The 26678-nt window shown below is 34.0% G+C and overlaps 1 protein-coding gene across 1 annotated transcript in view; it reads right to left on the reverse strand.

Annotated features, from left to right (window-relative positions):
* The window catches only part of USH2A (usherin), a 410836-nt gene that overhangs the window by 284101 nt on the left and 100057 nt on the right, over nt 1-26678 (reverse strand). The window contains exons 15-21 of the mRNA XM_072035514.1: nt 25438-25601; nt 21230-21388; nt 17638-18132; nt 15590-15853; nt 13900-14057; nt 12376-12520; nt 1823-2053 (exon numbers count right to left, since the gene is read on the reverse strand). Of these exons, the coding sequence (XP_071891615.1) occupies nt 1823-2053; nt 12376-12520; nt 13900-14057; nt 15590-15853; nt 17638-18132; nt 21230-21388; nt 25438-25601 (1616 nt within the window). The remainder of the gene's footprint in view (nt 1-1822; nt 2054-12375; nt 12521-13899; nt 14058-15589; nt 15854-17637; nt 18133-21229; nt 21389-25437; nt 25602-26678) is intronic.

Consider the following 26678-nt stretch of genomic DNA (forward strand, 5'->3'; position numbering starts at 1 on the left):
ACAATCCAAAGAGATAATAAATTGTATTTATTCATGCAGTATTACCAGCCATCACGCACCAATACGAAGGGAGCTCTATTCTAACACCTTCTTTGATCCCATCTGTCCAAACTGTCTCAAATCACCATCTCAAGAAACCTTGTTTGCAGTCTGTTTGTACAATATAACAGAACACCAGACTGAATCATGCTCAAGTAATAGACAGGTATGTTAACAATCCAAATAGTGCATCACCCTCTTCCCCAGCACTCCCACACTTCTGATGAGAAGCAGGGAATTTTATGATACCCATATTGCAGTGACGGGACAGACTGGAGATCCACTGAGAAAAATTGCAGCTTAGTTGATGCTTAGATCACCACAAATGATAACAGGGAGAAAAAGGAAAAAAAACAAAAAAAAAAAAAAAAAAAAAAAAAACAGGTAAAGGTTGCAAACTTTGATATCAGGAAAGCTGTTGAGTGAATTCATTGATTTCATTGAGGAAGGAAGCCCATCAGTTGTTTCTACAGATTCCTGCACAGACACAGGTTGTGCAAGTCTAACTAACACATTATCTATCACTTGTTATTATTGCTTCTCTACGAATCAAGTAAGCACCTAACAAGAAAAAAAAAAAAAGTAAACAACAAACTAACATCAGATTCAATAGGTGATCATAGAGAGATGCAGAAGGTGGTTTGTGTTTTATATAAAAACTGAATTTTCACACACAAACACACATGCAAGCAGCAAGATGTGTGCTCAAATATTCTTGCTGTGGTGACCCAGAAGACAAAGACACATGAGCTACTGAGTCCTCTTCAAACCTCTGGGCTTCTTTCAGGTGTCAACAATTCTGTGTGTTTTTTGCAGCCTTAACTCTTAACAAAAAAGACTCTCAGTACAAGGTTAAGTTGCGTCACTGTGTAGTGTGTCCTTTCCACCATCAGCATGCCATCTAACACTTGCTGTCACTCATACCTAGATTCTTTTTGGATTTTCCATTGCTGCTGTAAGTCTCATGAGTTGATGTATATATAGCTTCTACACACTTTTTTTTCTTGTTTTTTTTTTTTTTTTTTATCTTCAGCTGATTTCTTCTTGTACTTTTAAAAGCTCATGTTCTATTCACACCGATGTAATATTTCACCGACAGACTTCTGTAACATCTCAAACATGCAACTAGGTTCACCTAGATATTTTCCCAAAACCTGTATTATCTATATCTTTGCTTTATCCTCAACATTAAGACATCAGCAAAATCTGAGAATCGCAGAATATAGGTGTGCTTAGATCTGAAAAACTCCCAGCTCCAGACTAAATACATAATCAAAAAGAGATGTGATAATACCCAGCATATTTCTGTCAGATTGGCAGCCTTTTTTCTCTCTTTGACAAAGCTATTAGAACAACACAAATGCTCTGAACATGGAAAAGAGCACTTCCTGAATACTCATGCAATCTCAAGAATTCTTAAAAAGACATGGAAGAAAACATGCCATAGTACTCACAGCAAATTCATTGAAAAGTTTATATCCCAGAGGAATAAATAAAATCCATTTTATATTTACCACTAGGAAACGAGTCAAATATGCAGCAACATTCACCTTGTATGCCCAAAGCCAAGGGAAAAGAAATTCCACATTTCCAATACAGTTTTCCATAGGCTTTTTATGTGAGAATCAAAATAGGCCATACATGTATATCAGTAACAATCACATTACGCTCACAAATTAAAATCCACAGATTTTACCATGAAAATAATACGGAATATGATATTAAATGGTTAAACTGGTAGAGTGTAACTGGTATATTTTGCAAGTCATTTCAATTCATTTACCTGTAAAGTAAGTATTGGCAGGAAGAGTGGAACTAGCAAATCTGTAATATCCATTTCCTGGGAAACGGATTCCTTTTGTTACTTCTGCACTCATTGTAGCTAAAGATGAATCCATCCTTTCCACCTGGTAGATGGGAGAAGGCCCATTAAGTTCTTCAGGTTCACTCCAGGTTATCTTTACCATTGTGCTGTTTATTCCTTCAACATGAGGGGCAGCAAGTTTTCTTGGAGCTGTGCATTAAAAAAAATATTTAGGAATTACAGTGCATACTTGAGGAATTATTTATTATGCACAACAATTATAGCAGAACATCCCACTTCAATTCCTGACCCTTTTAAGAGTAAACAGATATCCACAGAAGCCTTAGGAAAAAAGAGGAAAAAAGAAAGAAAAAAAAAAAAGACTAAACTTTATAGGAACTTACTCTCCACTTCACAAGAAATACTTTGTATATTTATTCAAGCTTTGGATAAATGTCTCTGGTATTACATCCAAATTAAAAAAAAAAAAAAATCCCATTCCCTTTTAGAATCTGAATCAACTTCACCATAAAAAGCACTTTTGTATTCCTTCCTTGATAAGTCTCTCATGCCATACTCAATTGTAACTTGTATGACTTTCAGTATTGGATTTGAATAAAAAAAAAAAAAAAAAAAAAAAAAAAAAAAAAAAAAAAGGAGAATCTGAATGGTTGATTAACTCTTACTACAACTCAGCAGTACAGTACACGACAACACAAGTCTTTTATCAGCAGATAAACTTATCCTAGTCAACAAAAGCAGAGCAGCTATCCATCCACAATACTGAAGGCCCACCAGGATGTTCCCTCATGGAACATGCACAACCTAATAAGATATCATACATTCAGAAAATTATGCAGTTCAAGAAAGTGCAAGTGCTCCCCTCTAACTTTCCTCCACCATCATTAGTACACAGTAAGACTCTAAACAAGATTGTTTCTGTGAATGTATCAACAAAAGATAGCTTTATCTTATTACAATGATCTTCCTACTGATAAGACCAATATGCTGACATTCCATTAAACATTCTGATAAGAGCTGGTAACTCTATAGATGTTTTATGAACAGATTTTTTTTTTTTAATTTTTTTTTTTTATTTTATTTTTTTAATACTGTACAGTAAGCCACTGGAGGGCAGCAAGACCTGTTTGGTTAATGGCACAATGGCCATACTGGTGGAAAAGGAATGGACAACCACTGAAACAGTAAAAGGCATCATCTGAAGAAGGAGTACAAGAGCACTTTACTGTTTATAGAACCTATACCATCTTATCTTGCTTTTTTCCTTCCCCTTCTCTCTGTGATAAAGAAAAGGATGCAACAACAGAAACTTCATCTGTACCCAGGAAGTGAAATACAATGACAACTTGTAAAAATTACTTGTTCCCATAATGACATAGTAACGAGCAATAAACGCCTCTCAAGAACAATAAAACCTGAATTAAAATATGGGTCTTTGAAATCTGACATTACTTCACAGCACAGCATTGTATATAGGATGAGTTCTTTAGAGAAAAAGAGATTGCTTCATTTACAATGAATTAATAACATCCTTTTAAACATTAGCACATTTTCAAGATCATTAACATATTTTTCATTTTTCCTATTTGCCTGTAGCATGTTGCTACCTTTTTTCTTTCTTTTCCCTCCCTTCCCCCCCAACTTGATAAATATTCTTCTTGGAGAAAGCAGGGAGTGGAGGAACTGGGAAGCTGCCAATGACACTATGTGCTGTAAATTCCTGCTTAGGCATCATTTATGACTTCACAATCTAATTAGTATCTCACGCTATGTAGAAATTTACAATGTCAAAATTGAAGTAATGCAGCGTGAGGTCATAAGCTTTCCTGCATAAGTAGGGCACAGCACTAATGAATTGTGGTATTAATGCACAAGTTTAAATAGAAAACATGGCTTAACAATCAAAACTTCACCTTTGGAGGGAACTGGCATACGTCAGCATTTTAAATGTGAACATAAGAGGTTGAGCCCTCCAGTTCAGCTTACTGATGGTAAAACGGAAATGATAAAATTCATTATTTCTAAAATGCATACAGCTAACACTCATGACAATAACTATATCTTCCTTTAAAGTCTAGCATTAATAAACGGCAGTTACTTGGACCATAATTATGGCATCTCTGGTACCCAAACCTGAAGCTTTTATAGGGCTTATGCAATTAACTACTTAAATGCATCGTAACACTTGCTTCTCTGACAGGGAAGTATTGATTATTTAATCATTTTCAAGTCTCCTCTAGCACAAATAAATGTACTACAGTTACAGTTAATGCACTGTGTACACGCATTAAACACTGGCATGACACAATTTATTATTTTGTGATATATGGAACGGAAACCTACGCTTTTACAAAGTAACATCCCTGCTATAACATCAGTATTTAAACTACAGCCTCATTAATGTTTGAGAATTCTTGTGCATCAAGACACTGGAATACTACACATAATACGTTACATAAGTTCAAAAAGAAAAACACCAAAAAAAAACCCACAAACTCTTCACAGAAATAGACAGCGCTGAAAATAAATCCTAGCACTAGCCCAGCATAGTACTATATGCTGAAATTAAAAATACTCAAGACTAAAAGATACACTATATATTTTCCTAAAGGTGTCACTGTGGTACCTGTAGCTACTTTCTGAAAGATGAATCGACTATAATTTTACCTATTCAATTTTTTTTAGTCACGTTCTGTTAAGACACATCTGTCAAAATAATGAGCGCAATACATTTTGGTGGATTCAAAGTCACATTTTGTATATTTTAATTATGTAGTTTTAATGTCTTGCTATATAATACATATTTAATATATTATAAAGCTAAAACAGTATTTAAAAGCCTATGATTGCTGCATGCCATTGTGTAGCAGAGGGCACAAAAAGACCAATAAAGACAGATGGTCTATACAGCTCACGTTGAAGTCATATATCTAAATATAGATGTTGCTACACAGGTCATTACAAATAAGCCTTTCCCATGTGTGCATGCACACACATGTACACAAAAACGAAGTTGGTAAGTAAAGAGCAGTTAATTCTGATTTGTTTGAAATAATATCATTTTAGTTTTAGACTCCAAGACAGATGCCAGCATTTCTCTCTGAACAGATGGTAATTCCATCTAATAGTGCATCTCTGTATTAGTAAGGTCTGTTGTGTATACAAACAGTAATAAACACTAGGTAAGGATCAAAATAAATTTTAATTGTTGACATTAAATTCTGGCAGCTGCGGTTCTAAGGATACAATACTCCTTTCTCAAGTCTGTCAGGTTTACTAATACAACTGCTAAAGCTTTTCCATACTCTGCCAGATTCTCGTCCCAGAAATAACGTATTTACCATGTGGATAAATTTAACAGGCTTACATGTATTTGAATAAGTACTACTCAGAATACTGTAGGTAGATATTTGTGTACCTTTCTACAGAAGTCTTCAATCATCTATTCTGAACAGCTCAGAAAGGTAATGGCAACAAAAAGTATGCAATTTTTAATTAGTGTTCATTTGAATTCAAAATGCTTACATACAAATTAAAACAGTAAGCAAATTTGAGGGCAAAACCAAGAAAGTCTGTTTTTTTTCATCTTGGAGATTTCCTTGTAAATAAAATTAAATACCTAGCTAGTGGTCATCCGTTTCATTTTTTCTACAAGTTCAGAGGACCCTGAGATTGCCGTAGCATTTCTGCAATGACTTTTTCCCCACACACACACTTCAGAATAGCACCGGTCATTTCAATAGTAAAGGAGTTAAGAAATAATCCATATGTATCCTGACAATATTTTATTTTATTAGAAAAGTAATTAGAGTCTTTGAGTCTATCTTGAACTCTTCACACAAGAAAGAAAGAAAGAAAGAAAGAAAGAAAGAAAGAAAGAAAGAAAGAAAGAAAGAAAGAAAGAAAGAAAGAAAGAAAGAAAGAAAGAAAGAAAGAAAGAAAGAAAGAAAGAAAGAAAGAAAGAAAAAAAGAAAAAGTAAAGAAGTGAAAAAAAAAAAAAACACCCCTAATGGGATTCAGAAGAAAGTTTAATAACACAAATATGCTACACTCATATTTCTTTAAAAATAGATGTAATACACAATATTTTTTAAAAATCATGAAAAATATATTGCTTCCACCATATGGGACAACCAACGACTCACCAACCGATTTAAGATGCAGCATATTGAGCTGACCATATGTTACAGTGCTGTTGAATGGCTGAGTGATTCATGCCCGTCACATTCTAGTATATCAATTAAAGCTCCTTGAAGTCTGCATGATTTGTGTCTCTGTTATTAAACCCTGCTAATTCATCCCACTTACACATCTGTTATAAATCTCTAGGAGTGCTGCATGATTCATGGCAATCTGTGAGCATGGTACAGCAAATTCTTCTCCTTGTAATTAACAGTAAATTGTTTTACTGCCATGCAATGAATTTTTCAGTTATATTGCAAATGAACTCCTAAATGCACGGTTCTTTCCTAAGAACTGACTTATATCATTAGGCAATTAAAAAGTATTGCTTTGAACCAAAAGCTTTTAATCAAGAGAAGTACAACTTAAACATAGCTTAAAAACCTCACAAATTCAACACAGAGGGAAAAGAACAAACTAAGCTATTTATGAAGCATAATGTGTGTTTAGTAGGAGAGAAGAAACAAATAACTTTCCAGTCCCTGCTATTTTCCTGAAACTTGAAGAGCAATTTAACTGCAGCTTGAACACTTGGCAAGACAATTTTGAGCAGATACTGTTTATCTCAGAAGTTACCTAAGTCATCTGTTATTACCAAATTTCTCAGATTACTTTACACTTTTCTAATTGTAAAACAGTGCCTTTATTCTTGAAATAAATAATTGGATAATTAGCCAAGTTGAATCATCAGAGGATTCCAATGCTGTTCAAGTGTTCTTGTCAAAGGTGAAGCAAATTCATTTCAGCTTTGCCTCTGCAGCTTTCTGAAGAGGCTTTGATTTTTTTCTTTCCTGCTACATTCTTGGCAGCAGCTTCAAATTCATGAGTCCATACATCAAGTCAGTAGTTTAACAACAAATGAAATTAAATTCAAAGAAGGGAAACTAATTGAAGGACAGCAACAAAAGTGTTTGGTAATGTGCTTTTTAATATGGCATGCCACATTTGCATGATAATTTTTCCTTTTTAGCATGGAGCAGAAAGTGACTAGCTTAATGAGGGATTATTCAAGACAGGAATGAACAAAATGCATTCATAACTAAGAACAAAGATTGTATTATGAAACGGAAACAGGCAACTGCCGAGAAGTAACTGGATGATTGGTTTATGCATTATGAATAAAAAGGTAGAAAAATATTTATATTAGTATTCACTAATGACTATATATACAAGATTGTTGTAATTAAAATTATAAATTAACATATTAAGACTGCTTGTTTAATCACTTTGGGTCCTAGTCACAATGACGAGACTTATGTACATGCATGCAAAACAATCTGTGTTTTCAGGCCAGCAGCAAATGGACCTCATATTCCTGTTCTGCAACAAAGGAAAATATACATTACTAATTACCTGTTTAATGGGTATTTGTGATTTTAAAATTGAGGCATAGCATTTTGTAGAAAAACAGTCTGTGACAGGCATAAACAAATGCTGTATTGCCATGTCAAATGGGTTGAGGCTTTTGAAAAGGGCTTGCTCTGGACCTTATTCATGAAAGGAAAAAATGGACAAATTACTCAAATTAAAGGGTAATCAAAAAGAAAATGACATCAAGGAGTGTAAGACAGCCCAGAAAGCCCATCAGCATCATTACCCCAGCAAACCCAGAGGCAACTCCAAAGACACCAATACAACTGCTTGAGAAGTCTGCCAAGAAGCCAGATGCAGCTGGTGCTGGAAGAATATCTTCTACAAATTAGCTTCTGAACCCTGTAATTGCCATCAAAAGCAAAGGATCACTAATACAATGTGCTGGGGTAACTGGTAGCAATCACAAAGCCGTACTTTGGTGTCTCTTAAAAAAAAAAAAAAAAAAAAAAAAGGCTTTTAAAATGAAGTTGAAAAAAAAAAAACACACAACTGAAGACTGAAGAAGGGCAAAGGAAAGACGAACTTAATTACAAGAAATAAGCTCAGTCACACAGTGGTTAATGAAACATAGCTGTATAGATTGTTTAAGGCACACTTTGACTGATACTGAGAAGGGTAGGATAAGCAATTCTACTAGTCCAAGCAATCACATGGCTAATTCCATCCTGTTGAAACAGCATAAATTGGTGGGAATAAAAAAGTGTTCCTCTGCCTGACTGAAAAATTTAGAAAATATGCATCTTTTGTGTTGGTAGATGCTGCAAAATCTAATGCATGTAATTAATAGCTTAACACAAACACATTGTCAAAAAAAAAATCATTTTTAAGCAACCAGGTCTTCTACTAGTACTAACTGGTGAAGTTCTATTGATTTCAAGGTACCAGATCAGAATCTTACATGAGATAAAAGCAGAGAGCAAAAAGTGCTTTTGAAAATAAAAGGATACCCTAGGACCTGATAAGAACAGGCTGAATGCCATTCTCAGAAATAAACAGGAATATGAACTAAGAACTTGGTGAAAAGAACAAAGTAAAATTTGTCTCTAGGTGTTAAGATGAAAAATGTATAATTGCAGTCTAGTACTGATTTCAGTTACATATACGTAGTTTGACTTGACATTCTCATGGTAGCAAATACAAAAATGAAGCTCAAATAAGATTCCAAATTTACCAACACAGTATTAGAAATAGCCTCTTTCTTATCTATCAGCTAAGGCTTTGAATAGTATCTGCAAAATGCTGCAGTACATAAAGAGTATTTAAAATAACACAAGAACTGTGGAATTTGAATCCTCTTAATTTAACACTTAAAAGACTGATCAAGAAAATACAAGTATGATTTAAAAGCCAACTATTTGTGTATTCATACTTATACCAAAAAGAGGTTCTCTTTCTGTCCAGTCACCCTCTCTTTGAGTAACAAGGACAGGTTAATTATTTTCTTCCATTATCTTGACATACTTGCTTTGATCTTTCATCTGAATACTGCACTACCATGCAACACTGACCTTCCAACACTCTTTACCATCTTGGGAGCTTGTCATGAATCAGGCATACCCATGCAAGTTCTTTTATTCATCACACTTCATTTCCATTCCTTTTCCTGATTTCATATGCATTTGTGACATCTTCCACTCAGCTTTATTATAAAATAATTTGTTTCTTATGAATTCTATTTTGTTTGCTTATTCTTTCCCTCTCCTCAGACTCTTCAGATTCAAATGTCATCTTTTACCATCTTTTACAAATACCGTGTGTGCACATATTGGTGAGGAGATTTTTTTGTCAGTCTGACAGACACAGGGACATATTGCTGATATTAGGTTTCTTTCATCCTCCTCCTGCAAAGCTACTCATGAGATATAGCTGGTACAGACACCTATATTGAACCAGATTAGAAGGTTCTTGCTAAAATAATCCAGAATCAAACATAACCAATTTTACTCAAAAAGACTTTTCACTGAAAAATCAGCATACTTTTGCTGATGCTTCTGCTCTCTTCAGTCTTAGCCCTACATTCTACTCCAGACTGCAGAAGTCTCTTTTGTCTTCTACGTCCTCTCTCAAAACCTCTAGAAACAAAAATGCTGAGCAAAAGTAATGATTTAATGCCATTGCTTCTGCCATCATTTTTATCCTGTGCTATGCCATATAAAAAGCATGTTGCCAGAGAAAAAGAGGATTTTGAAGGCTGTCTTTTTGCATAGCTAGTCTTCAAATTAACCTAATGGATATGAACAAGGCTTAAGAAGTACTTGAAACTTCTAGGCAATGGCAGTTCTAAAAGCAAGCCCCATGCTAATATACCTCATCTGGACATGTCAGAATTGCAGCCATCAAGACACCCAGTGATATAAATGCTCCATATGATAAATCAGAATACTCCACACATGGAAGGGTCAAAGATGGTTTTCCATTCTCCTCCTCAACCATCAGAGAAAAATTAGTATAATTTAATATAACCTCTAGCCCAACTTGGAATACAATTCAAAGCTCCTGGATTGTTAAGGTGCGAGGGGACCATTATGCTGGAGCACATTTCAATCAAGACTTCCTCCAAAAGCTCCCTGTGCCAGGGCATGGAGGGGGAGTGGCGCACAGCCAGGGAGACTGTCTCTGTGCCAGGGAGACATTCCTTCACGAAACAGAGCTCCTCAACAGTCCTAGAAAGGCAATTTTAATTTCATTTTGCATCATTTAGTGACACAAAAGGATATTAATGGACCAAGATTTGGTCATCTATTTTTACAAATGATGGGACTGGCTTCTCCTAACTTTGTTCCAAGTCTGAACATGCTTTGATCTACAGTCATCACGTAAGTAGTGTCTCTTAAATTTTCTGTGAAAACACAGTTTCACTATGCTTCCCAAAATGGACACAAAACCTGAAGATTATTAACTAATTTTTAACTAATTTTTAACTAATTAACTAATTTTCTCCAGAAATGAAAAACTCAAATGATGAAAGATAAAATGACATGTACAATTTAAGTGTTTTACTCTTTAATTTGATAAAATTTAAGACATTCCTTTAACATGCTTTAAAAAGACAAAAGGAACCCACTACAAGACTCTGCTTTCAAGGCCTATAAAGGTAAGCAAGAAAAGACTATGCTGCAAAATAGCTAATAATTTAGGACGTGTTTGTTATTCTATTCTGTATTCTCCTGTCTTCTTTAATGTGGTAGGTCTCTAAACATTAACACAACCAGGGAGTAGATAGTCATAAACAAGCTGTCAAGCATAACTAAGCTATTGTTTCTGATTCTCTTAACAAATGTATAAATGCAAAGTTGGATCATTTGTAGTAATAAGGTGTGCCATTTAGGTCACATTTGTTTCCATGGTTATCAGCACAGACTGGAACTCTCTTCCTTGCATGGCTATGTACAATGGATAAAGTCATACTCATACAAGTACAAGACTCTGTAGATGGCCAGCTTGAAACTTTATGAGGCTGCAGTATGAAGAAACAAATTTTGGCACCAGCAATTCAGGAAGAGAGAAGAGAGACAGAGCGATCTTCACCCACAAAAACACAAAGAAAAATTGTGAATCAAGGAGCATGTCAAGAGGTATTTCCTCTTGAGAACAAAAGGAAAGGCAATTAAATAAATGGATCAACAACACAGGGCATACTAGAGGTGTTATCTCAATAGCTTAAATTCCACTTCAGTTCATGTATATAAACCTAGCTATTTACTGGCTCTGGGTAACTCCTTATTCCCTATCTGGAAGCTCCTATATCTCTTCAGTGATTATGCAGAGGAGCTTTGATGGAATTCAGGCAACTCAAACACAGCCCAGGGAGCAAATGAAAACATTCTGCACATCAGAAATTTTCAGATTTTTTTTTTCCCCCTATGGGAGACCAAATTACATAAGAGAGGTAATTTCAAAATCATCATCACAACATCCATATGACAACAATACTAATTACTAAGTGAAAATGCTAATATTGTGAAAGTAATGAATCTGTTTTAAATGGCTATACAAAAGAAAACCACAATATTAAGTAGTCTGCAGGTATGTCATATAACATGCATTTTGAGCTCATAGTAGTAAAGATCAATACTAAATACTTCATTGCATGAAAAGACTCGTGAAGCTGATTGTCATAACAATTTCTGTCTCAAAACCCTCTTGATCCTTGGGTGTCTAAGAAGTGATTTCATACCAGTCTTTTCTTCAAAGTAAATGTAGGCTTCTTCCATCCCTGTTCTATATCAATGCTTATTTTATTCTAAATTTGTAGAAAGTTAGTATCTTTGAAATCCTTGACATGTGGTTGAAATTAGCTCAAAGTGAAAATTTATTAAGGTGTACAGACACAAATATGCATCTTCTTAATTACCATTTTCTTAGGGAAGTTTAAGCATACATATCTACAAAATATCTTAAATCTCAGGTGTTAAATAAGCATTGTCAAGAGAACAGATGCAAAGCATGGATCTCACCTCCAATTTAGACACACAAATATACTATTTACCTATGTTAGTCATGCATAAAAACCGTGCAACTCTCCCTTCGGGGGTTAAGCAAGGCATTACATAGTACTTACACTTTGCATGCTCTGTTATGTAAATGTGACACACACTATAAAAATGAACAATAAATGAACAACTTAGCATCATAAATGAAGGAATGGGCTCAGCAACACTTATGTACAGTTACAGCTTAAATAAATGTGAACAAATATATAGAGACATCCATAACTTGCAACTGAGAGAGCAGAACATGCATCCTGTTGCCATAATGTAATAATGTAACTTAAATGTTCACTGAAAATGTTTTGTTTTTAGTCTGTCAAGATAAACAAATAATAATTAAGCAAGTCACATTGTATTAATACAACACCTACCCCTGTCACTGTGCATCAAACTATGATCGTCTTAATGGCATTCATTAGTAAACTGTGTATTAGTTTTGCACTTTAATACAGATTGTTTCCTTACCAGCTGCCAAGGTTTGCCCCATTCCTGGATCACTGGTAATACAACCAATTTGATTGCAGAGAGTAATAGTAAAGTTGTACGTCCTGTACGGTTTTAACCCTGTTGCTACATAGGAAAGCTCGTAAGCCTCAGCTATATGCAAAACCTGCAAAGCAAACACATTGGAATATAAAAGTTTGTTAATAATATTTTCCTTCCTATTAATCAGTGACATATTCACTAATAAGAAACTTGTCTCTGAATTTGCAGATTCCTTCATTTAGATGTGGAAAAGCTTGCAAGGACCAATTGAGGGAGAGGATTATTTTGGAGAATCTCAGCAAGCTAGGATTTAAATAATACTTCCCATCACACTGTTTTATGAGGTAATAAGCCTGTTCCTGAGTGGATAAATGAGGAAACAAAGTTATTGCCTCATAAAACTGTGTGGTGGTGCAGTTATCACTACTAACTGTGCAGCTACAACCCAGATGACAAGGATGACACTATTAAGTGGTGAAATCTGATCACCACTGAATGAATGACGTGATTAGGAGGCATTAGAAGGAATGGGAATAACTAACACCTACAGACATTTGAATTTGTTTCATGTTAATGTTATTTCAAGCTATCAGTTAGAGGGGAAGATGTTATCTTTTCTATAACTTCTTTATCAGATGGTTATTTAAATGAAAAATCTTACAAGCCTGTGACCAGAAGCAATTCACAAATATATATTGTTACAACAGCTACAGGAGGTAGGTAATTAGTGTTATTCCCATTATATAGACAAACAAGTTGAGGCCCATCTGTGGCCTGAAAACCAAAATTCAATGGTGAAGTGCGAAATACAGCATCAGAGCACCAGATCCACTCCTACACTCTCATTATATATGGTATCTCTTTGCCCATTCTTAAGGTTTTAGATTACTATTACTACCATGTAATAGTAACAAATATGGTATTACTCCATTATTATATTATTATTCTGTATTATTATATATTCCAAAAACCATGGTATTTGTTTGCCAAACCCAGTCATTCAAAAATTACAACTGTATTTAAAAATCATGTTTAGATATTATAAAGTATTTATTTTCTGCTATTTTAGGTTTCCCCAATCCAAAGACTTGTCCGTTATCCAGGAGTCCAGACAATTATCTTTTTAACGTAGGTATAAATTCCTCCAGACACCATGACTTTAAGCATATCAGCAAACATAACAATAATTATGTTTGCTGCACCAATGCAAACCATGCAGACCATGCAAAGATCAAGGCAATTTAAAACGTTGTTGATCAATCTGATTCCTCCTTATTTTGAATCTTACCCACCACTGAAAAAAAGTCATCTCTGGAATAAAACTTTTAGATTTAAAGTAATGTATAAACATTACAGAACAGTCAAGATGAAGTGATGAGTGAAAAACTTACATCAGGAGATATATAGAAAATCAGTCAAATAATTCACAAACATCAAGAAGGACATCAGACTTTATCAGTTTTCCTATTACAATTTAGGAAAAATTTATCGTAAAAATACTACCTGGGAAAATGGTGGCAAGAACCTTTGTTCAGTCATCAAACTGATGCTGTATCCTATCACTTCTCCTCTTGATATATTATCTTCAGGTTTTTCCCACGACACATTGAGGGAATATGGTGAAAGTGGGAATACTGAAGGAGCTGGCATGAACACTGGGGCTGAAATCAAATTTATATAAAAACATATATAAAATTACACAAATTATAATGCCACATTTCACACAGTATTTGTAAAAAACATTTTCAGGCAGTCTTTTCCAATTCGATTCTTTTTTAACTATGTTTTCAAGCCTAACTGGAATTTGCTCGTTATTTTGATAGTGCATAAAAAGTACATCATTCTCTTGTTTTCTACTCTGTCCATGAATGCAGAACAAAACTCTGCCCATGTCTTAAAAGAAATCCTAATTGACAATAAAGCCTTTAACTCTGCAGCAGGTAGAAAATACATACAAATGAAAAACTCTTGAAGAAAAACTTCATGCAACCTGGGAAAAAACTGATAAAAGCAAAAAGTGTTCAATACTTCAGCATCTTAAAAGCAATTTTGTTTGCTAGGCCAGTTTGAAATTAACATGTCTCTCACTTCTAACAAAACCGTTCCCTTGTCTTCCATAGCTAAATCTGTAAAAGGATTGTTTGCACCACAGTTAAATCCCCACCTGATTACTCTGTAATAATAGGATACCAACTCACAGCACTTCTGTTACGTACAACCACACTAATGGACCTCTTTCCAAATACAATTTAACACTTTTATAGCATACAGTATTTAAGAACAGATAAGCACAAAGACTCATTTTTGTGAAAAAAGGGAATTATTTTAACCAGCAGTTTTTTAGGCTCAAGCCATGACTTTCAAGTTTTTGGCAAACAAAAGCATCAGTGATGTAACTGAAATGTTTAATTGCAGAACAGAGGCTGTATCAGACTAAAAAACATACTCTTCTGGTGTAAGCATTGAAATAAGTACCTGTTATTTCAGAATAATATGTCAAATGGAAAGCTTTTTTGAAAATTTGATCAGTGAGGTCATAAGAGTTGTTGTGATTTGATTCTTAAAATTTCTCAAAAAGAAATGGTTCGTAATATGATAGCTGGCCTGTATCAAACCACATGAAAAGTTTCAAATGCTATACTTCTAAAAAAAGTGACCATTTTGAGTTCTGGAAATAAATAAATAAAAATAAAAACCCACCACCTTTCTCAAACAAGGCTTCTTATCAAAGCCTCATTTCAGGAGAACTCACTTGAACCTCTTTCCTATACCTTCTTGAACAACATTCCTACTCGTACCAACTCATATATAGACTCATAATATTTGTGATTAAACCGATTTTATTTATTTATTTTTTCTCCCTTTAAAGGGCACATAACTAACAACTGGGAAAACAGTAGAGAGTTCAAACACTTCTTGGTAGATTTTACATTTTGTAATCTTGAAATTTTTAAGTGACAGACACATTTTCTTTAGCAATATGATATTATGTTGAAGAAAACATTTTGACTGAACCTGCAAGGTTATGAGATAAAATGACTTCTGTTTTATTTAGTAAAAACCAAGAATTTTTCCCTATTTGAATTACTACTGAACACATCTTAATAATAATAATAACAACAAAACTTTAAGAATATATTCTAATTTACTTTATCCTTCAGTTTTCAATGAACAAATTTAAACCACTATTTACCAGCCTCTGCTGTTCGTCCTGATATCCAATCTGAAGATGTACTACCTGCCATGTTTACTGCTAGCACATAAAATTCATATTTTGTGAATGGTTCAAGATCAGTGACTGTGGTACTGGTCTGCGGTGGAGCCAAAGCATTCTCATTAGCAGATTCCAGAACTGGTTGAGGGCTGAGCCATCCACTGCTTTGGAAAACACGAATTTCAGGAGTAATAAAGTTCTCAAAGGATTTTCTCATGTAAAGTTCATATCTTATAATTATACCTAGAGGGAGAGGAAAAAAAAAAAAAATATATATATATATATATAATATATATATATATTATATATATATATATATATATATATATATATATATATATTGCATTTACGTTATTTCTGGAATACTACTAAATTACTAACACCAAAATAACATTACATTTAAAATCATAACAACTGATCTGTCAACATCATAGAAAACATAGCATAAGAAGTTTAATAACCTGTGTAGTTATCAACCAAATACTCGTTTTGCCATTTCTTGCATTACGCTGTTTATTTTCACCTCCATACAATTTTGGGATTTGATAACAAATACCTGAACTAAAGGGACATTTTCAAGTTTATTTATTTATTTATTTATTTTTACGCAATGAATAGGGGACTTTTTTTTTTTTTTTTTGAGTGAGAATTAAATGCTAATAGTTCAGAAACAACTACAGGATAGTGTGTAGATACACAGATCTGTGTGTGAAAGAAAAAGGGTTTTCCATCAGAATAAACCTATTATACACACGGAAAGGTCTCAGCACTTTGGAAAAAATGGCTTCACCATTGCAGTATGAAGAGATACATGACCTAGGAATGATCACGGAAATGGTTTAGCTCCACAAACAGAGCGCAAGAGTGCTGCCTAGAGATTTCCAAAATAAAGGAGATGAGATATTGAAGAAAGGAGATAAAGTTAATTACCATATAATATATATATTTGGGGCTGTAATCATGCATGGAAACAGAGATGCAGCTTAGGAGAAAAAACTTCTAAAGATAAACTTCTAAAAACTTCTCGTTTGTCATTTGCAAACTCCAGGAAATCCAACCAGAAATGAAATTTAAGAGGATGGTTTAAAACTTCCTGTTGTACCGGCATTACACACAGGTAATTGCTATGAAGGAAACCATGAGCAATATATGCTATACATTGATGCACAAGTATTGGCAGCCATTTTCATGGCCTGTATTACAGGAACGGCACTTCTAAAAACTTAGAGACATTCTTCCTGTCTCACCTGGTAAAACCTAGCAAAAATGTTCATAGAGAATGCTAAGCCCCCAATACACACCTGCTCATTTTGGGAACGGAGAAATAGGCTCATTTTGTGAAGAGATAAACAGGTTTGGTTTAGAATGCACAAATATTAGTGCTTGTAAGTGCAAGATCACAAAGCTCAATGGCATGTATATCAAGAGATAAAGTGTTTACCAGTAAAATTTGTGGCATCACAAAAGTATCCTACAACAGCTGTGTTCTCAGATTCAAAAACCTAAAATATTATTAGGCAAGTTAGACCAGCAACTCTTGGCAATAGCATAATCCCTAACAAAGTTACACTGGTAATAGAATTAGTTACAACACATGACAAATGGTTTTAAAAACAGATTTCTCTGTTAATTTTTAGATTCTTTTCATAACTATTGCCTGTTTATTTATGCTTTATGCAGCAATATCACACATCTGTCTGAACTAGCCTATTTGGCAAATTAGGAAAAAATTAATTTTACTGTAAATGTTTAATTATATATGTGCTTTTTTGATGCAGCAGATGCCGCTAAGGGCTAAATCCTGAATCTAAGGCCTAAATCCTGAACCCAGCACACCAGTGTTCTAGACTCCAAAATAACAAAACAGACTCCAAGACTACATTTAGTGGTGTCAGGCAAATTCAGATGATTCCTTACTTTATTCTCAGTTTATGTCCCACAGCTAAGGATATTCTAATCAAATTGGAGAAAAATACTGATTTTTCTTCGCAAAATTTTTGACTTGTGAAAATAAATATATGTCCTACCATTTGGTTTCGCAGGTGGCGACCATTCCACAGACAGTTCTGTAGAGCTGATGGTTTGTATAACCGGTGGGAGTAGGCCTTCTGGAGGAGCTTGTGCAGTAATTACTGTCACTGGCTGGCCCTTTAAGCAACCTCCAGAAGTACAAGCTTGCACAGAAAAAACATATTTTGTAAATGGCATGAGATTCCAAATAATTGCTGAAGTTTTTAAGCCTTCATATTGGCCACAAGGCTGAAGATCAACCAAGCCAGTACATGTCAAAATGTATTTCTCTATGGGCCCAGAGTCATTTGATGGGGCTGTCCAGTAAAGCAAAACAGAATGGTGACTAACAGGAAAGACTGGAGTTAAGTTCAAGTTTCCTGTAGGTGTCCCAGACTTTGTTCTATATGTCACTGAGGCACTTCTAGTAGAACCATGAATGTTGCTGGCTTGGATGTAGTAGGAATAGAAGGTATATGGAGATAAGGTGGTATCAATGAAGGTCTGAATACCTAAAACAAACAGGTGAGAAGAAAATTTTATCAGTCTAACACATTTTTAAAAAATCTTATTTTGTATACTTAAGGTCCTTCCAACAAGCTCAATATGTAAGATATTTATGCATGTTTGCACGCTCTTCTTGAGATCATCATGATCATCGTAACTTCTCAATTTTTATTATTTTTTTAAATCTCCCAATGTACATTGCCAACACCAGAGAAACAGATTTTCCACTGAATTCCTCCTAGTTTCTGCTTTCATCATGAACAAGATTAGTATAATTATCTTATTATTCATCCTTTGCTTGGAAATAGTGATTTCAAATGTAAATCAGCATCAGTATTAGTGGAGCTGATATAGAAAAAAATCCATGAAATTTTACACCTCTTTTTTTCATTTATTTCATTGAATAAGACCACATATTTGACCTTTCTATGCTTTCATGTCCTCACTTCTAAAACAGTGCTTAATAGTTCATTTGTAAAGCACTTGATCTTGGATGAAGAATGAAACAGAAGTGCAAATACTTATTAAAAAGGTCTGAAGCCTGTATTTACCTTCCTCACCTCTCACTTTCCATTATGTTAGATAGCTTTTTAGCAGCCATGACCACGAATACCTCTCAGGTATATCCTAGAAGCAGCTATGCATCTTAGCCTATGTCCAGCCACATCACAATATGAATTTATATACAACTGATGTCATACATAGTTTTGGTTTAAGAAACAGTGAACAGTATATTATATGCTACAGCATGGATACTCTCAAAACTTCTTCAAAGCAAATGGAGAGGACAGATCTATTTCTCAGTCCTCTCCGTAAATCTGCACAAGCAAGACAGCCCTAAATACAACATAAAGACCACCACAGAATAATCTGTATTGCTAGATATTCAGTTTGTATTCATCGTAGTACAAAAGCAGCAGCAGCCCCAGTAATTGCTTAAAGCACATTAACTACGCACATGATCACAAACTTGTCAATGGAGTTCAGCAGTAAAGGGAGTGGGTACTCTCATCTTCTACTCTTTTAAACCCTGGTACTTTAGGCAAGGTTCCAAAATGGCTCTGCCAGCAGCAGTAGTGGCTTTTGCAATATCTGTGTGCATTACAAGACACTGGATTGAATTCAGCAAGTTTTTTCAATGCTGATGAACAATTGATAACTAGGTGGTAAGTTTTATTTTGATAGGAATATAGGCTAGATAAAAATAAACAAATTAAAAAATAAAAATAAAGCTAGAACCTGTGTGATTTGGAGTTAGAATCTTAAGTACCCTTGCTATTTTCCCCCCACATTTTAGAGCAAGTATTTCATTTTAGCCTTAAGACAGACTAGTATCTACTGTGCCTCTGGTTTCTGAGAGCAGTTAGCAGAACAGTGTTTTAATTAGGCATTTTACAATAGTATCAGCCAGATCTCCAGTACAATTTAGAGGATTATTCTTATTTTTTCCTTGGAAAGTTCAGTGTTTCTATAAAACTCTCATTTAGTTATAAAGTAATATTCATTATCCTGTCGCATTCACAGGATATATCATAAACATCCTAAATTCCATGATATACTGAGAAAAAAAGTAATAAATTAATTTTTCTTAAAATAAAACAAAGTTCTGATGGCATTAACAAAGTATTTTTGGCATTCAAAGGCCAGCAGATGATTTCACATCATTAATTAGAAATTAATTAAATTTTTAGAATTTATTTTTTAGAAAGTAATTATATTTTTTGCCAGAAAGTGTCAAAAATGCCTTTTTAAACCAAATCTCTGTTTTCAGAAATTGAAAGTTTTATTAAGTAGAAACATTTTATTAAGTAGAAACAGTTTCATTATCCAGATAATGATATTCAGATTTTTTCACTCTATAAAGTATGTAAGCGGAGTCATGAAATAACATCCTTAATAATGCACTCTGAGTTTATTACATTACAGAGCACAAATTTAAGACAAGAAAATATATAATAGTGTCACTTTTGAAATAACAATATTTTTTACTAAATTTAGACTTGTAAAGCAAATAAGGGATTGGCATATTTTCTGTTTGCTTTATTTTTTTCTTTTTCTTTTTTATTATAATTTTTCTTTCTCTCCTCTCAGTCAGTTAATCCCATGCACGGGTTGCATACCTTCCTTCACAGTACATACTACAGAGTATCCCATTCAAGCCTAAGCCAATTGATTACATGCAGTGATCAATTGTAACAAAGCAGAATGCACCAGAACATTAAAAAATAGTAATAGATAAACCTTATGAACCTTATTTCACTGTATAAGTCTTTCTCCCACACATACTGCAGGGTACATACCAACAATTAGAAAATCTTAACTTCTGAAAAATACTGAAGCTCCTTTGGTATGAATATGCAGCAAAGAAGCTGCTAGAAGGGAAATCTAAGTTTAGGGGTATTAAACCATACCTATCCTTTTAAAAAACACTTGTGTACAGTATATATGTAAAATCAGAATCCAAATCTCCTTTTCTTTGATAAGAGGATCAATATTAGCACAAAACAGCCTTTCCATCTAGGACAGAGTGCAAAATCCTTGAGGACTGCCTTCTGAGGATCCCTTTGCAAGCCTCAACATCAAGAAAGTGGTGCTGCAAAAGGCAAACCAGGAACTACACTGATAGCTTAACAGAAGGTGCTAAAAGTTAGACCATAAAAAGCTTTCCTAATCTGTTAACAGTTTAAAACCAGGAGGATTAAAAAAAAAAAAAAAAAAAAAAAAAAAAAAAAAAAAAGAGTTTAAGCACTTTATGGTCTATTCCATTCACCCTAATTCTTTATCCAGGATTTTAGCAGTGCCTCTCTTAGATTTTGTAGCCTGTGTATTTTTGCAGGGAATGCTTTTAGTAAGGTGTTTTAGATTCAAAAGTAAAAAATTATCAGCCATTTTGTATGATTCACTTTACTGATTTTTGTCCAGGGTGTTAATTTCTTTCAAGAAACATTAATAACAGATCAATGACCCACTAAAGGAAGATAAAGTATTAAAAATCACAAAGGATGATAATGACAGGAGGCAGAAATAATTAAGAAAAAATATACAAATATATACACATTTGCACATACACAAAAACTTTGATGTCATCTTATAAATACTTACTATAGGGGTAATAGTCTTCTACTACATAAATTTCAGCCTCATCTCTATACAGTAGATAAGTAAGCCGGTTAGAATTTGGAGAGTCAGGAGAATTCCATGAAAGACTGATAACAGAGGAATTGAGAACTTCTCCTGTAGGAGGTGGTTGCTGTAATGGAGCTAAAACACATATAAATAAAACCAGAGTATTTAATAATGAATGTAATCAATAATTACACAAATAAATAAAAGCATAAAGAAAAAGGTATTTTTTCTTCAAAGAAAAGCTGTATATAAACATACAATCACCCAGGCAAGACATTCATAAATGGAACTGATCCATCCAAACGCTCTCCAAGAAAGCTTGTTATCCAAGTACATCAAACAAATGTACACATTAAAACAACTGACAAATTAATTACTGGCCTTAATTCCTGCTCCCCAAAATTAAAGCAAATACACCACAATTTTCCAAACACGCTTTTTTCTGCTTTTTTTTCTTTTTTTTTTTTGGCCAAATATATTTCAAGACTACTATAAAAAGGGAACGTATTTATCTGGTTGCGTTACTGAAGTCTATAGTTCAATTATAATTTTATTTTTTTTTTCAGAGGATTCATTCAATTTTAGCATAGGCCTGGCATAAACTTCCTCTAATAGAACAGAAATGGAAAGTCTAACTAACTACACATTTTACTGAAGTGTTACAATATGCCTATCTAATTAACTGACATAAAACAAAGGGGCAGATTGTGAAGGCAATTATTTTATTTAGGCAATTTACTTCTATTTGTTTCCAATGAAATTATAAATGAATGAGAGCGAGGCATCTTAACATTTTAAGAAATAGGCTCGAAATTCTTGTTTACCAAAATATTACTCTGCTATTGCCTCCATTAACTTCAGAAAAAATGTTACTTAATTGCACTACTATCTGTAAAGACATAAACAAGCCTGAAGTTCACTGGCCAAAAGTCTCACACTATTAGAAAGATGGTCAAAGTTTCTTCCATGTCCCTTTTATAATTCAAATATATGATCATGGTTCTTTGTAAGATATGGCTATCACTCAGAAAAAAAAATGTACATTCATAGACACATATGTATCCATAGATAAATGTGCACATAAATACATTTATGTTATTTAACTCCGAGCATGAGTCCATATCCTGCTGTGAGATCCCCACTCGCTGTGTTATATGTGACAGCATTACTCTCTGACCCTCCCTATACTATGCATTAGCACTGAACAACTCTGGTCTCCTTTGGCAGCTAGTAATTTCTATAGGTTGACTCAAAGTCAGACTGTGCAATTTCCCTACCCTCTTTGCCAAGGAAGGGAAAAACAAGGGATCTACAGGACAACATTTTGCCCAGAATATTGGGTGGAAGTACAGAAATCAATATATGGATCAAGCTACCATGTACTAGATAAAAAAACATCCCTTTCTCCCTAGAAATAGAAACATTAGAAGCATATAGCTTTTCATTATTTTTTTCTCCTTCTATTTATAAATTATTGTCATTCTCCTTCTATTTACAAATGATCATCATCTCTGTTGTGTGGATATTTGCTTAATGTACACAAATCACCAAAAGATAATTATCAAAATCTGTTCAGTCAAACTAACAGGAGAAAAGAAGCAAAGAGTGAAGTTACAAATGGGAAATGACATGAGGACCTCAATTCACACAAGTGATAGATGTAGAGAATTACGCCAACATCAGCGGGTGTCATTACATATGGGTTTTTAAACATATACATAAAATATGAGTCGAAGCTCTTTACTTAGAGTACGATAATGAAAAATCCTTTTCCTTCTGCAGTATCTCAGCCAAGAAATAGCAGAAAATATTTCTAGAATCCATTGCATTGAACAGGACACAACCTTCATCCCCAATTAGAAAGCATACGTTGTTTTGCTGCCAGTCTAAAGTTTTTGAGTTCAGCTGAGTTATGAAGTGAATACATTTTAAAGAGTCTACAGCAGTCAAGTTTAAGAATCCTAAATCCCTGACATTTTTGGAAGGTTTCCCTCCATTTAATACATGCATAAAATACCAGAGCAATCAAACTTACTGGCATAACCTTTATTTTCCGGTGAGTAGTCTCTCACTATCACATATTGCTCCCATATTTGCTGTTTTACATTTTAGATGTGTAAGCAAAGTATTGTATTTCAGAATTGTTTATGGTGTATTTAAGATATTGTTGAGCAGAAAAACTGAAAATAGGTCTCTACATTAAAAAATATTAGTTGCATAGTGATAGCAGCTTACATTTGCTATTAAAAGCAAAGACAAGTAAAGATGTGTATAAAAAAATATTGTATTGCTATGAAAATAATCACAGATATCAAAGTAAGTCAAAGTTCTTTATCCGTGCAACAAGTATTTTGGTATGAATAATCGAAAAACAGCAATTGCTATATCACTTATGTCCAGAAGAGGACTCCGCATGTCATTTAGAATACTGCCGATGTATTTTTTCTAACTAAAATCTATGATATTATTTATCTATGTCATGTTATTATTAATCAATTTTATAGTTGAATTGCCATTGACCTTTATCCAATGTATATCCCAACATAAATAAGTAGGTTGGTTTATGTTTGTAAAGCACTTTGAAGATGAACAGCATCATAAAAGTGACATATATTATTATTATTATACATTCAGTTGAAACATCCTACACTTTTAAAAGAAACAACAACCAATCAACTATCTGCACAGTGAACAGATACTATATGTTCTACAGAAGAGTAAAAGGAAGAACAATACAAAATTGTATCTTAAACAATTCCAAACTTTGAGAACAATCACCTCTGAAACATTACCGTTGTTCTATCCCATTTATAGTATTATGCATTCTGCTATATATATTATTCAGAATTCAAAGGGATTTACAATCCAAATACAAACAAGAATCAAAGGGTCCTTGCAAACAAATTATTTGTGCATATACATCTCTACTTGCAAGTCCACAGTATGTGCATATCACAATGATACATCATGCCTAAATGCCTGTGCAAAATACAGAAACGTATTTTGTTGAAAGAGGATCCAGAAACACACTGCAGAGATTACTTGGGAACATCTAACCTTGTTGTTGCATTACACATGGCTACATGAGCTAACTCTCACTATACGTCTGGTCAGGCCATTATCAATTAGGTCTGCTAACAGAAATGACCAATTAGCATCTTCAGAGTACCTCATTAACTGGTTATGAGACTTTTAAGACTGGGCTGTTAACTGCATATGGCAGTAGAGCGTACCACAGAGACACAGCACAACTTTTTCAGAATTAGCTCAGGTCCTACCCATAGAGTTTGGCACTCCATGGTATGATGTCCTCAAAGCTTTTTTCCAAACACAGAATTGAAGACAACTTAAAATATGAATCTTCTTATTAAATACACCTTTCCTCTCCTTCTTTAAAATCCCTGCCAGTATAGAGACAGTGGACCAGTAAGCAAATCAGAACATTCAGTTTTGACCAGTTACGACAAAGTCTTGCCATCTCTTTTCACGTCCAGACTCCCTGCGAAGTTGGAAGTGCAGGTGTTCTGTTGCAACATGACTCAGTACAACTCAGGATGTGGCCATCAACACAGCATTAGCTCAGGCTCACACATCCCAGTTTATGATGCTCCACATCACATATTTTCCCAAACTGGCGGGACAACAACAACAACAGAAAACAACTCCATGAGGAGACAGGCATAGTAATGTTGCACTGAGGAGCAGATTTTGAATTAATCACAAATCTTGTGATTTTCTGACCAGAAGGCAAGACTTCTGCCTCCTGTCAATGGCAAGACAGGGGGCTAAGCTGTAAGCTGTAAAAGTACTATTCTATTAATGTGACTAAAAGGTGGACTATACTTTTGACATTTCAAGGAAAGTGGTAGGAAGTGCAAGGGAATTATGGGCCATTACTTCTCAAGTGGGCTAGACTGGTAAGTGTAAGCTGTGTGTATGATACTAAGCAGTCTTTACATCACAACAGAAAACACTCCTAAGAACACCTAATCATGAAAGACAATAATGAAAAAAAAATATTGTTTTTCACAATCATGAAAAACACCTAAACTAAGGGCAAGAAATATGAAGGGAAAAAATGCCAAACCCAGGTTTAGTACCGATAAACTATTTTAATGCTCACTAAATCAATAATGAAACATTAATTTGAAATACATGTTTTTTAAGACCTAACATCCACTTACTTTTACTGCAGCCAAATAGGTTGTGGACATCCAAATTACTAGCATCAGGAGCACAGTTGTCACATTTCAAGCCAGTTACAAACTGTTTACAAACACACTGTCCAGTAACAAGATGACAAGTTGCACTAATGGCTCCTGCAGGATGACAATTACAGTGCTGACATCTATAAACAAAAACAAATCAAGGAAGTGATCACAACACATTAGCACTTCAGTTAAGCACAGTAGGATTTTGTTTAAAAGATTCTTGTGTAACACAATTTAAAAATCATAAACAGTGAAATAGCCTGAAACACAGCAGAAAATCCATTAGCCTGATAAAAAAGTAACTTTAAAAAGGTGCCCATTATAAAAATTAAAACCTCAATGCCAGAATAATATTCTGATTTATACGAAAACTGCTCAAAATTAAAGATCTATTAAATACATTGATCCACATATCAAATGCATAATGATGTTTGGTAATAACCACATTATGCACTCAGTCTTGCAATGCTTACCCATGAACCTTTTTTTCACAACTAGAGTTCAGGGTTACATGTGCTACCAGTTTCACAGGTTTCTGCACAAAATAGGCAACCTTCTAATTTAAAGTAAACTAGTCTTTTGTTGAAAATGAAAATTAGTTAATAATTTATTATAACAGAGGCAACTTGAAGTTGCAAAAATAAACCACTGCAGATAAAGCAGAAAGAATACAAAGACAAAAGTGGAGAAAAAAATATCAGATCAAAATAGTAAAAAATTCAAAGATAAGCAAAACTTATTATAACAGAAAGCACATTTCCTTTGCTGCCTGATAGACAAAATGGAATTAACTTAAAAGGATACTTACACTAGATGTTTAAATTAAGGTATTTGTTAAATTAAATATATATATATATATATATTATATATATATATTATATATATATAAGCATCAGTTCATAAAAATGCCACATTTTAATTCTGTAAATCTCTGCGGCATCAGTACAACACTTTCAGCACTAATTTATGCTTTGTTTTTTGCATGTGGAACCTCTCGCAATCAACTTGTTTTTCACTTGCTATATTATTTCCCCACTGACACTCATTTAAAGCAGGGATACCAATGACAGATTATGCAAATATTCAAAGACTTGCAAAATCTCAGAAGTTAAGCAAAGCATTTTTTTCTTTACTGCAACTACTTTTATAATACCCACAGACTACTATTATTTGTTGTAGCAGAAAAAGTCAACAATGGCAAATAAAACATTGAA

Source organism: Anas platyrhynchos, chromosome 3, assembly GCF_047663525.1.
Source record: "Anas platyrhynchos isolate ZD024472 breed Pekin duck chromosome 3, IASCAAS_PekinDuck_T2T, whole genome shotgun sequence".
Taxonomy (NCBI): Eukaryota; Metazoa; Chordata; class Aves; order Anseriformes; family Anatidae; genus Anas; species Anas platyrhynchos.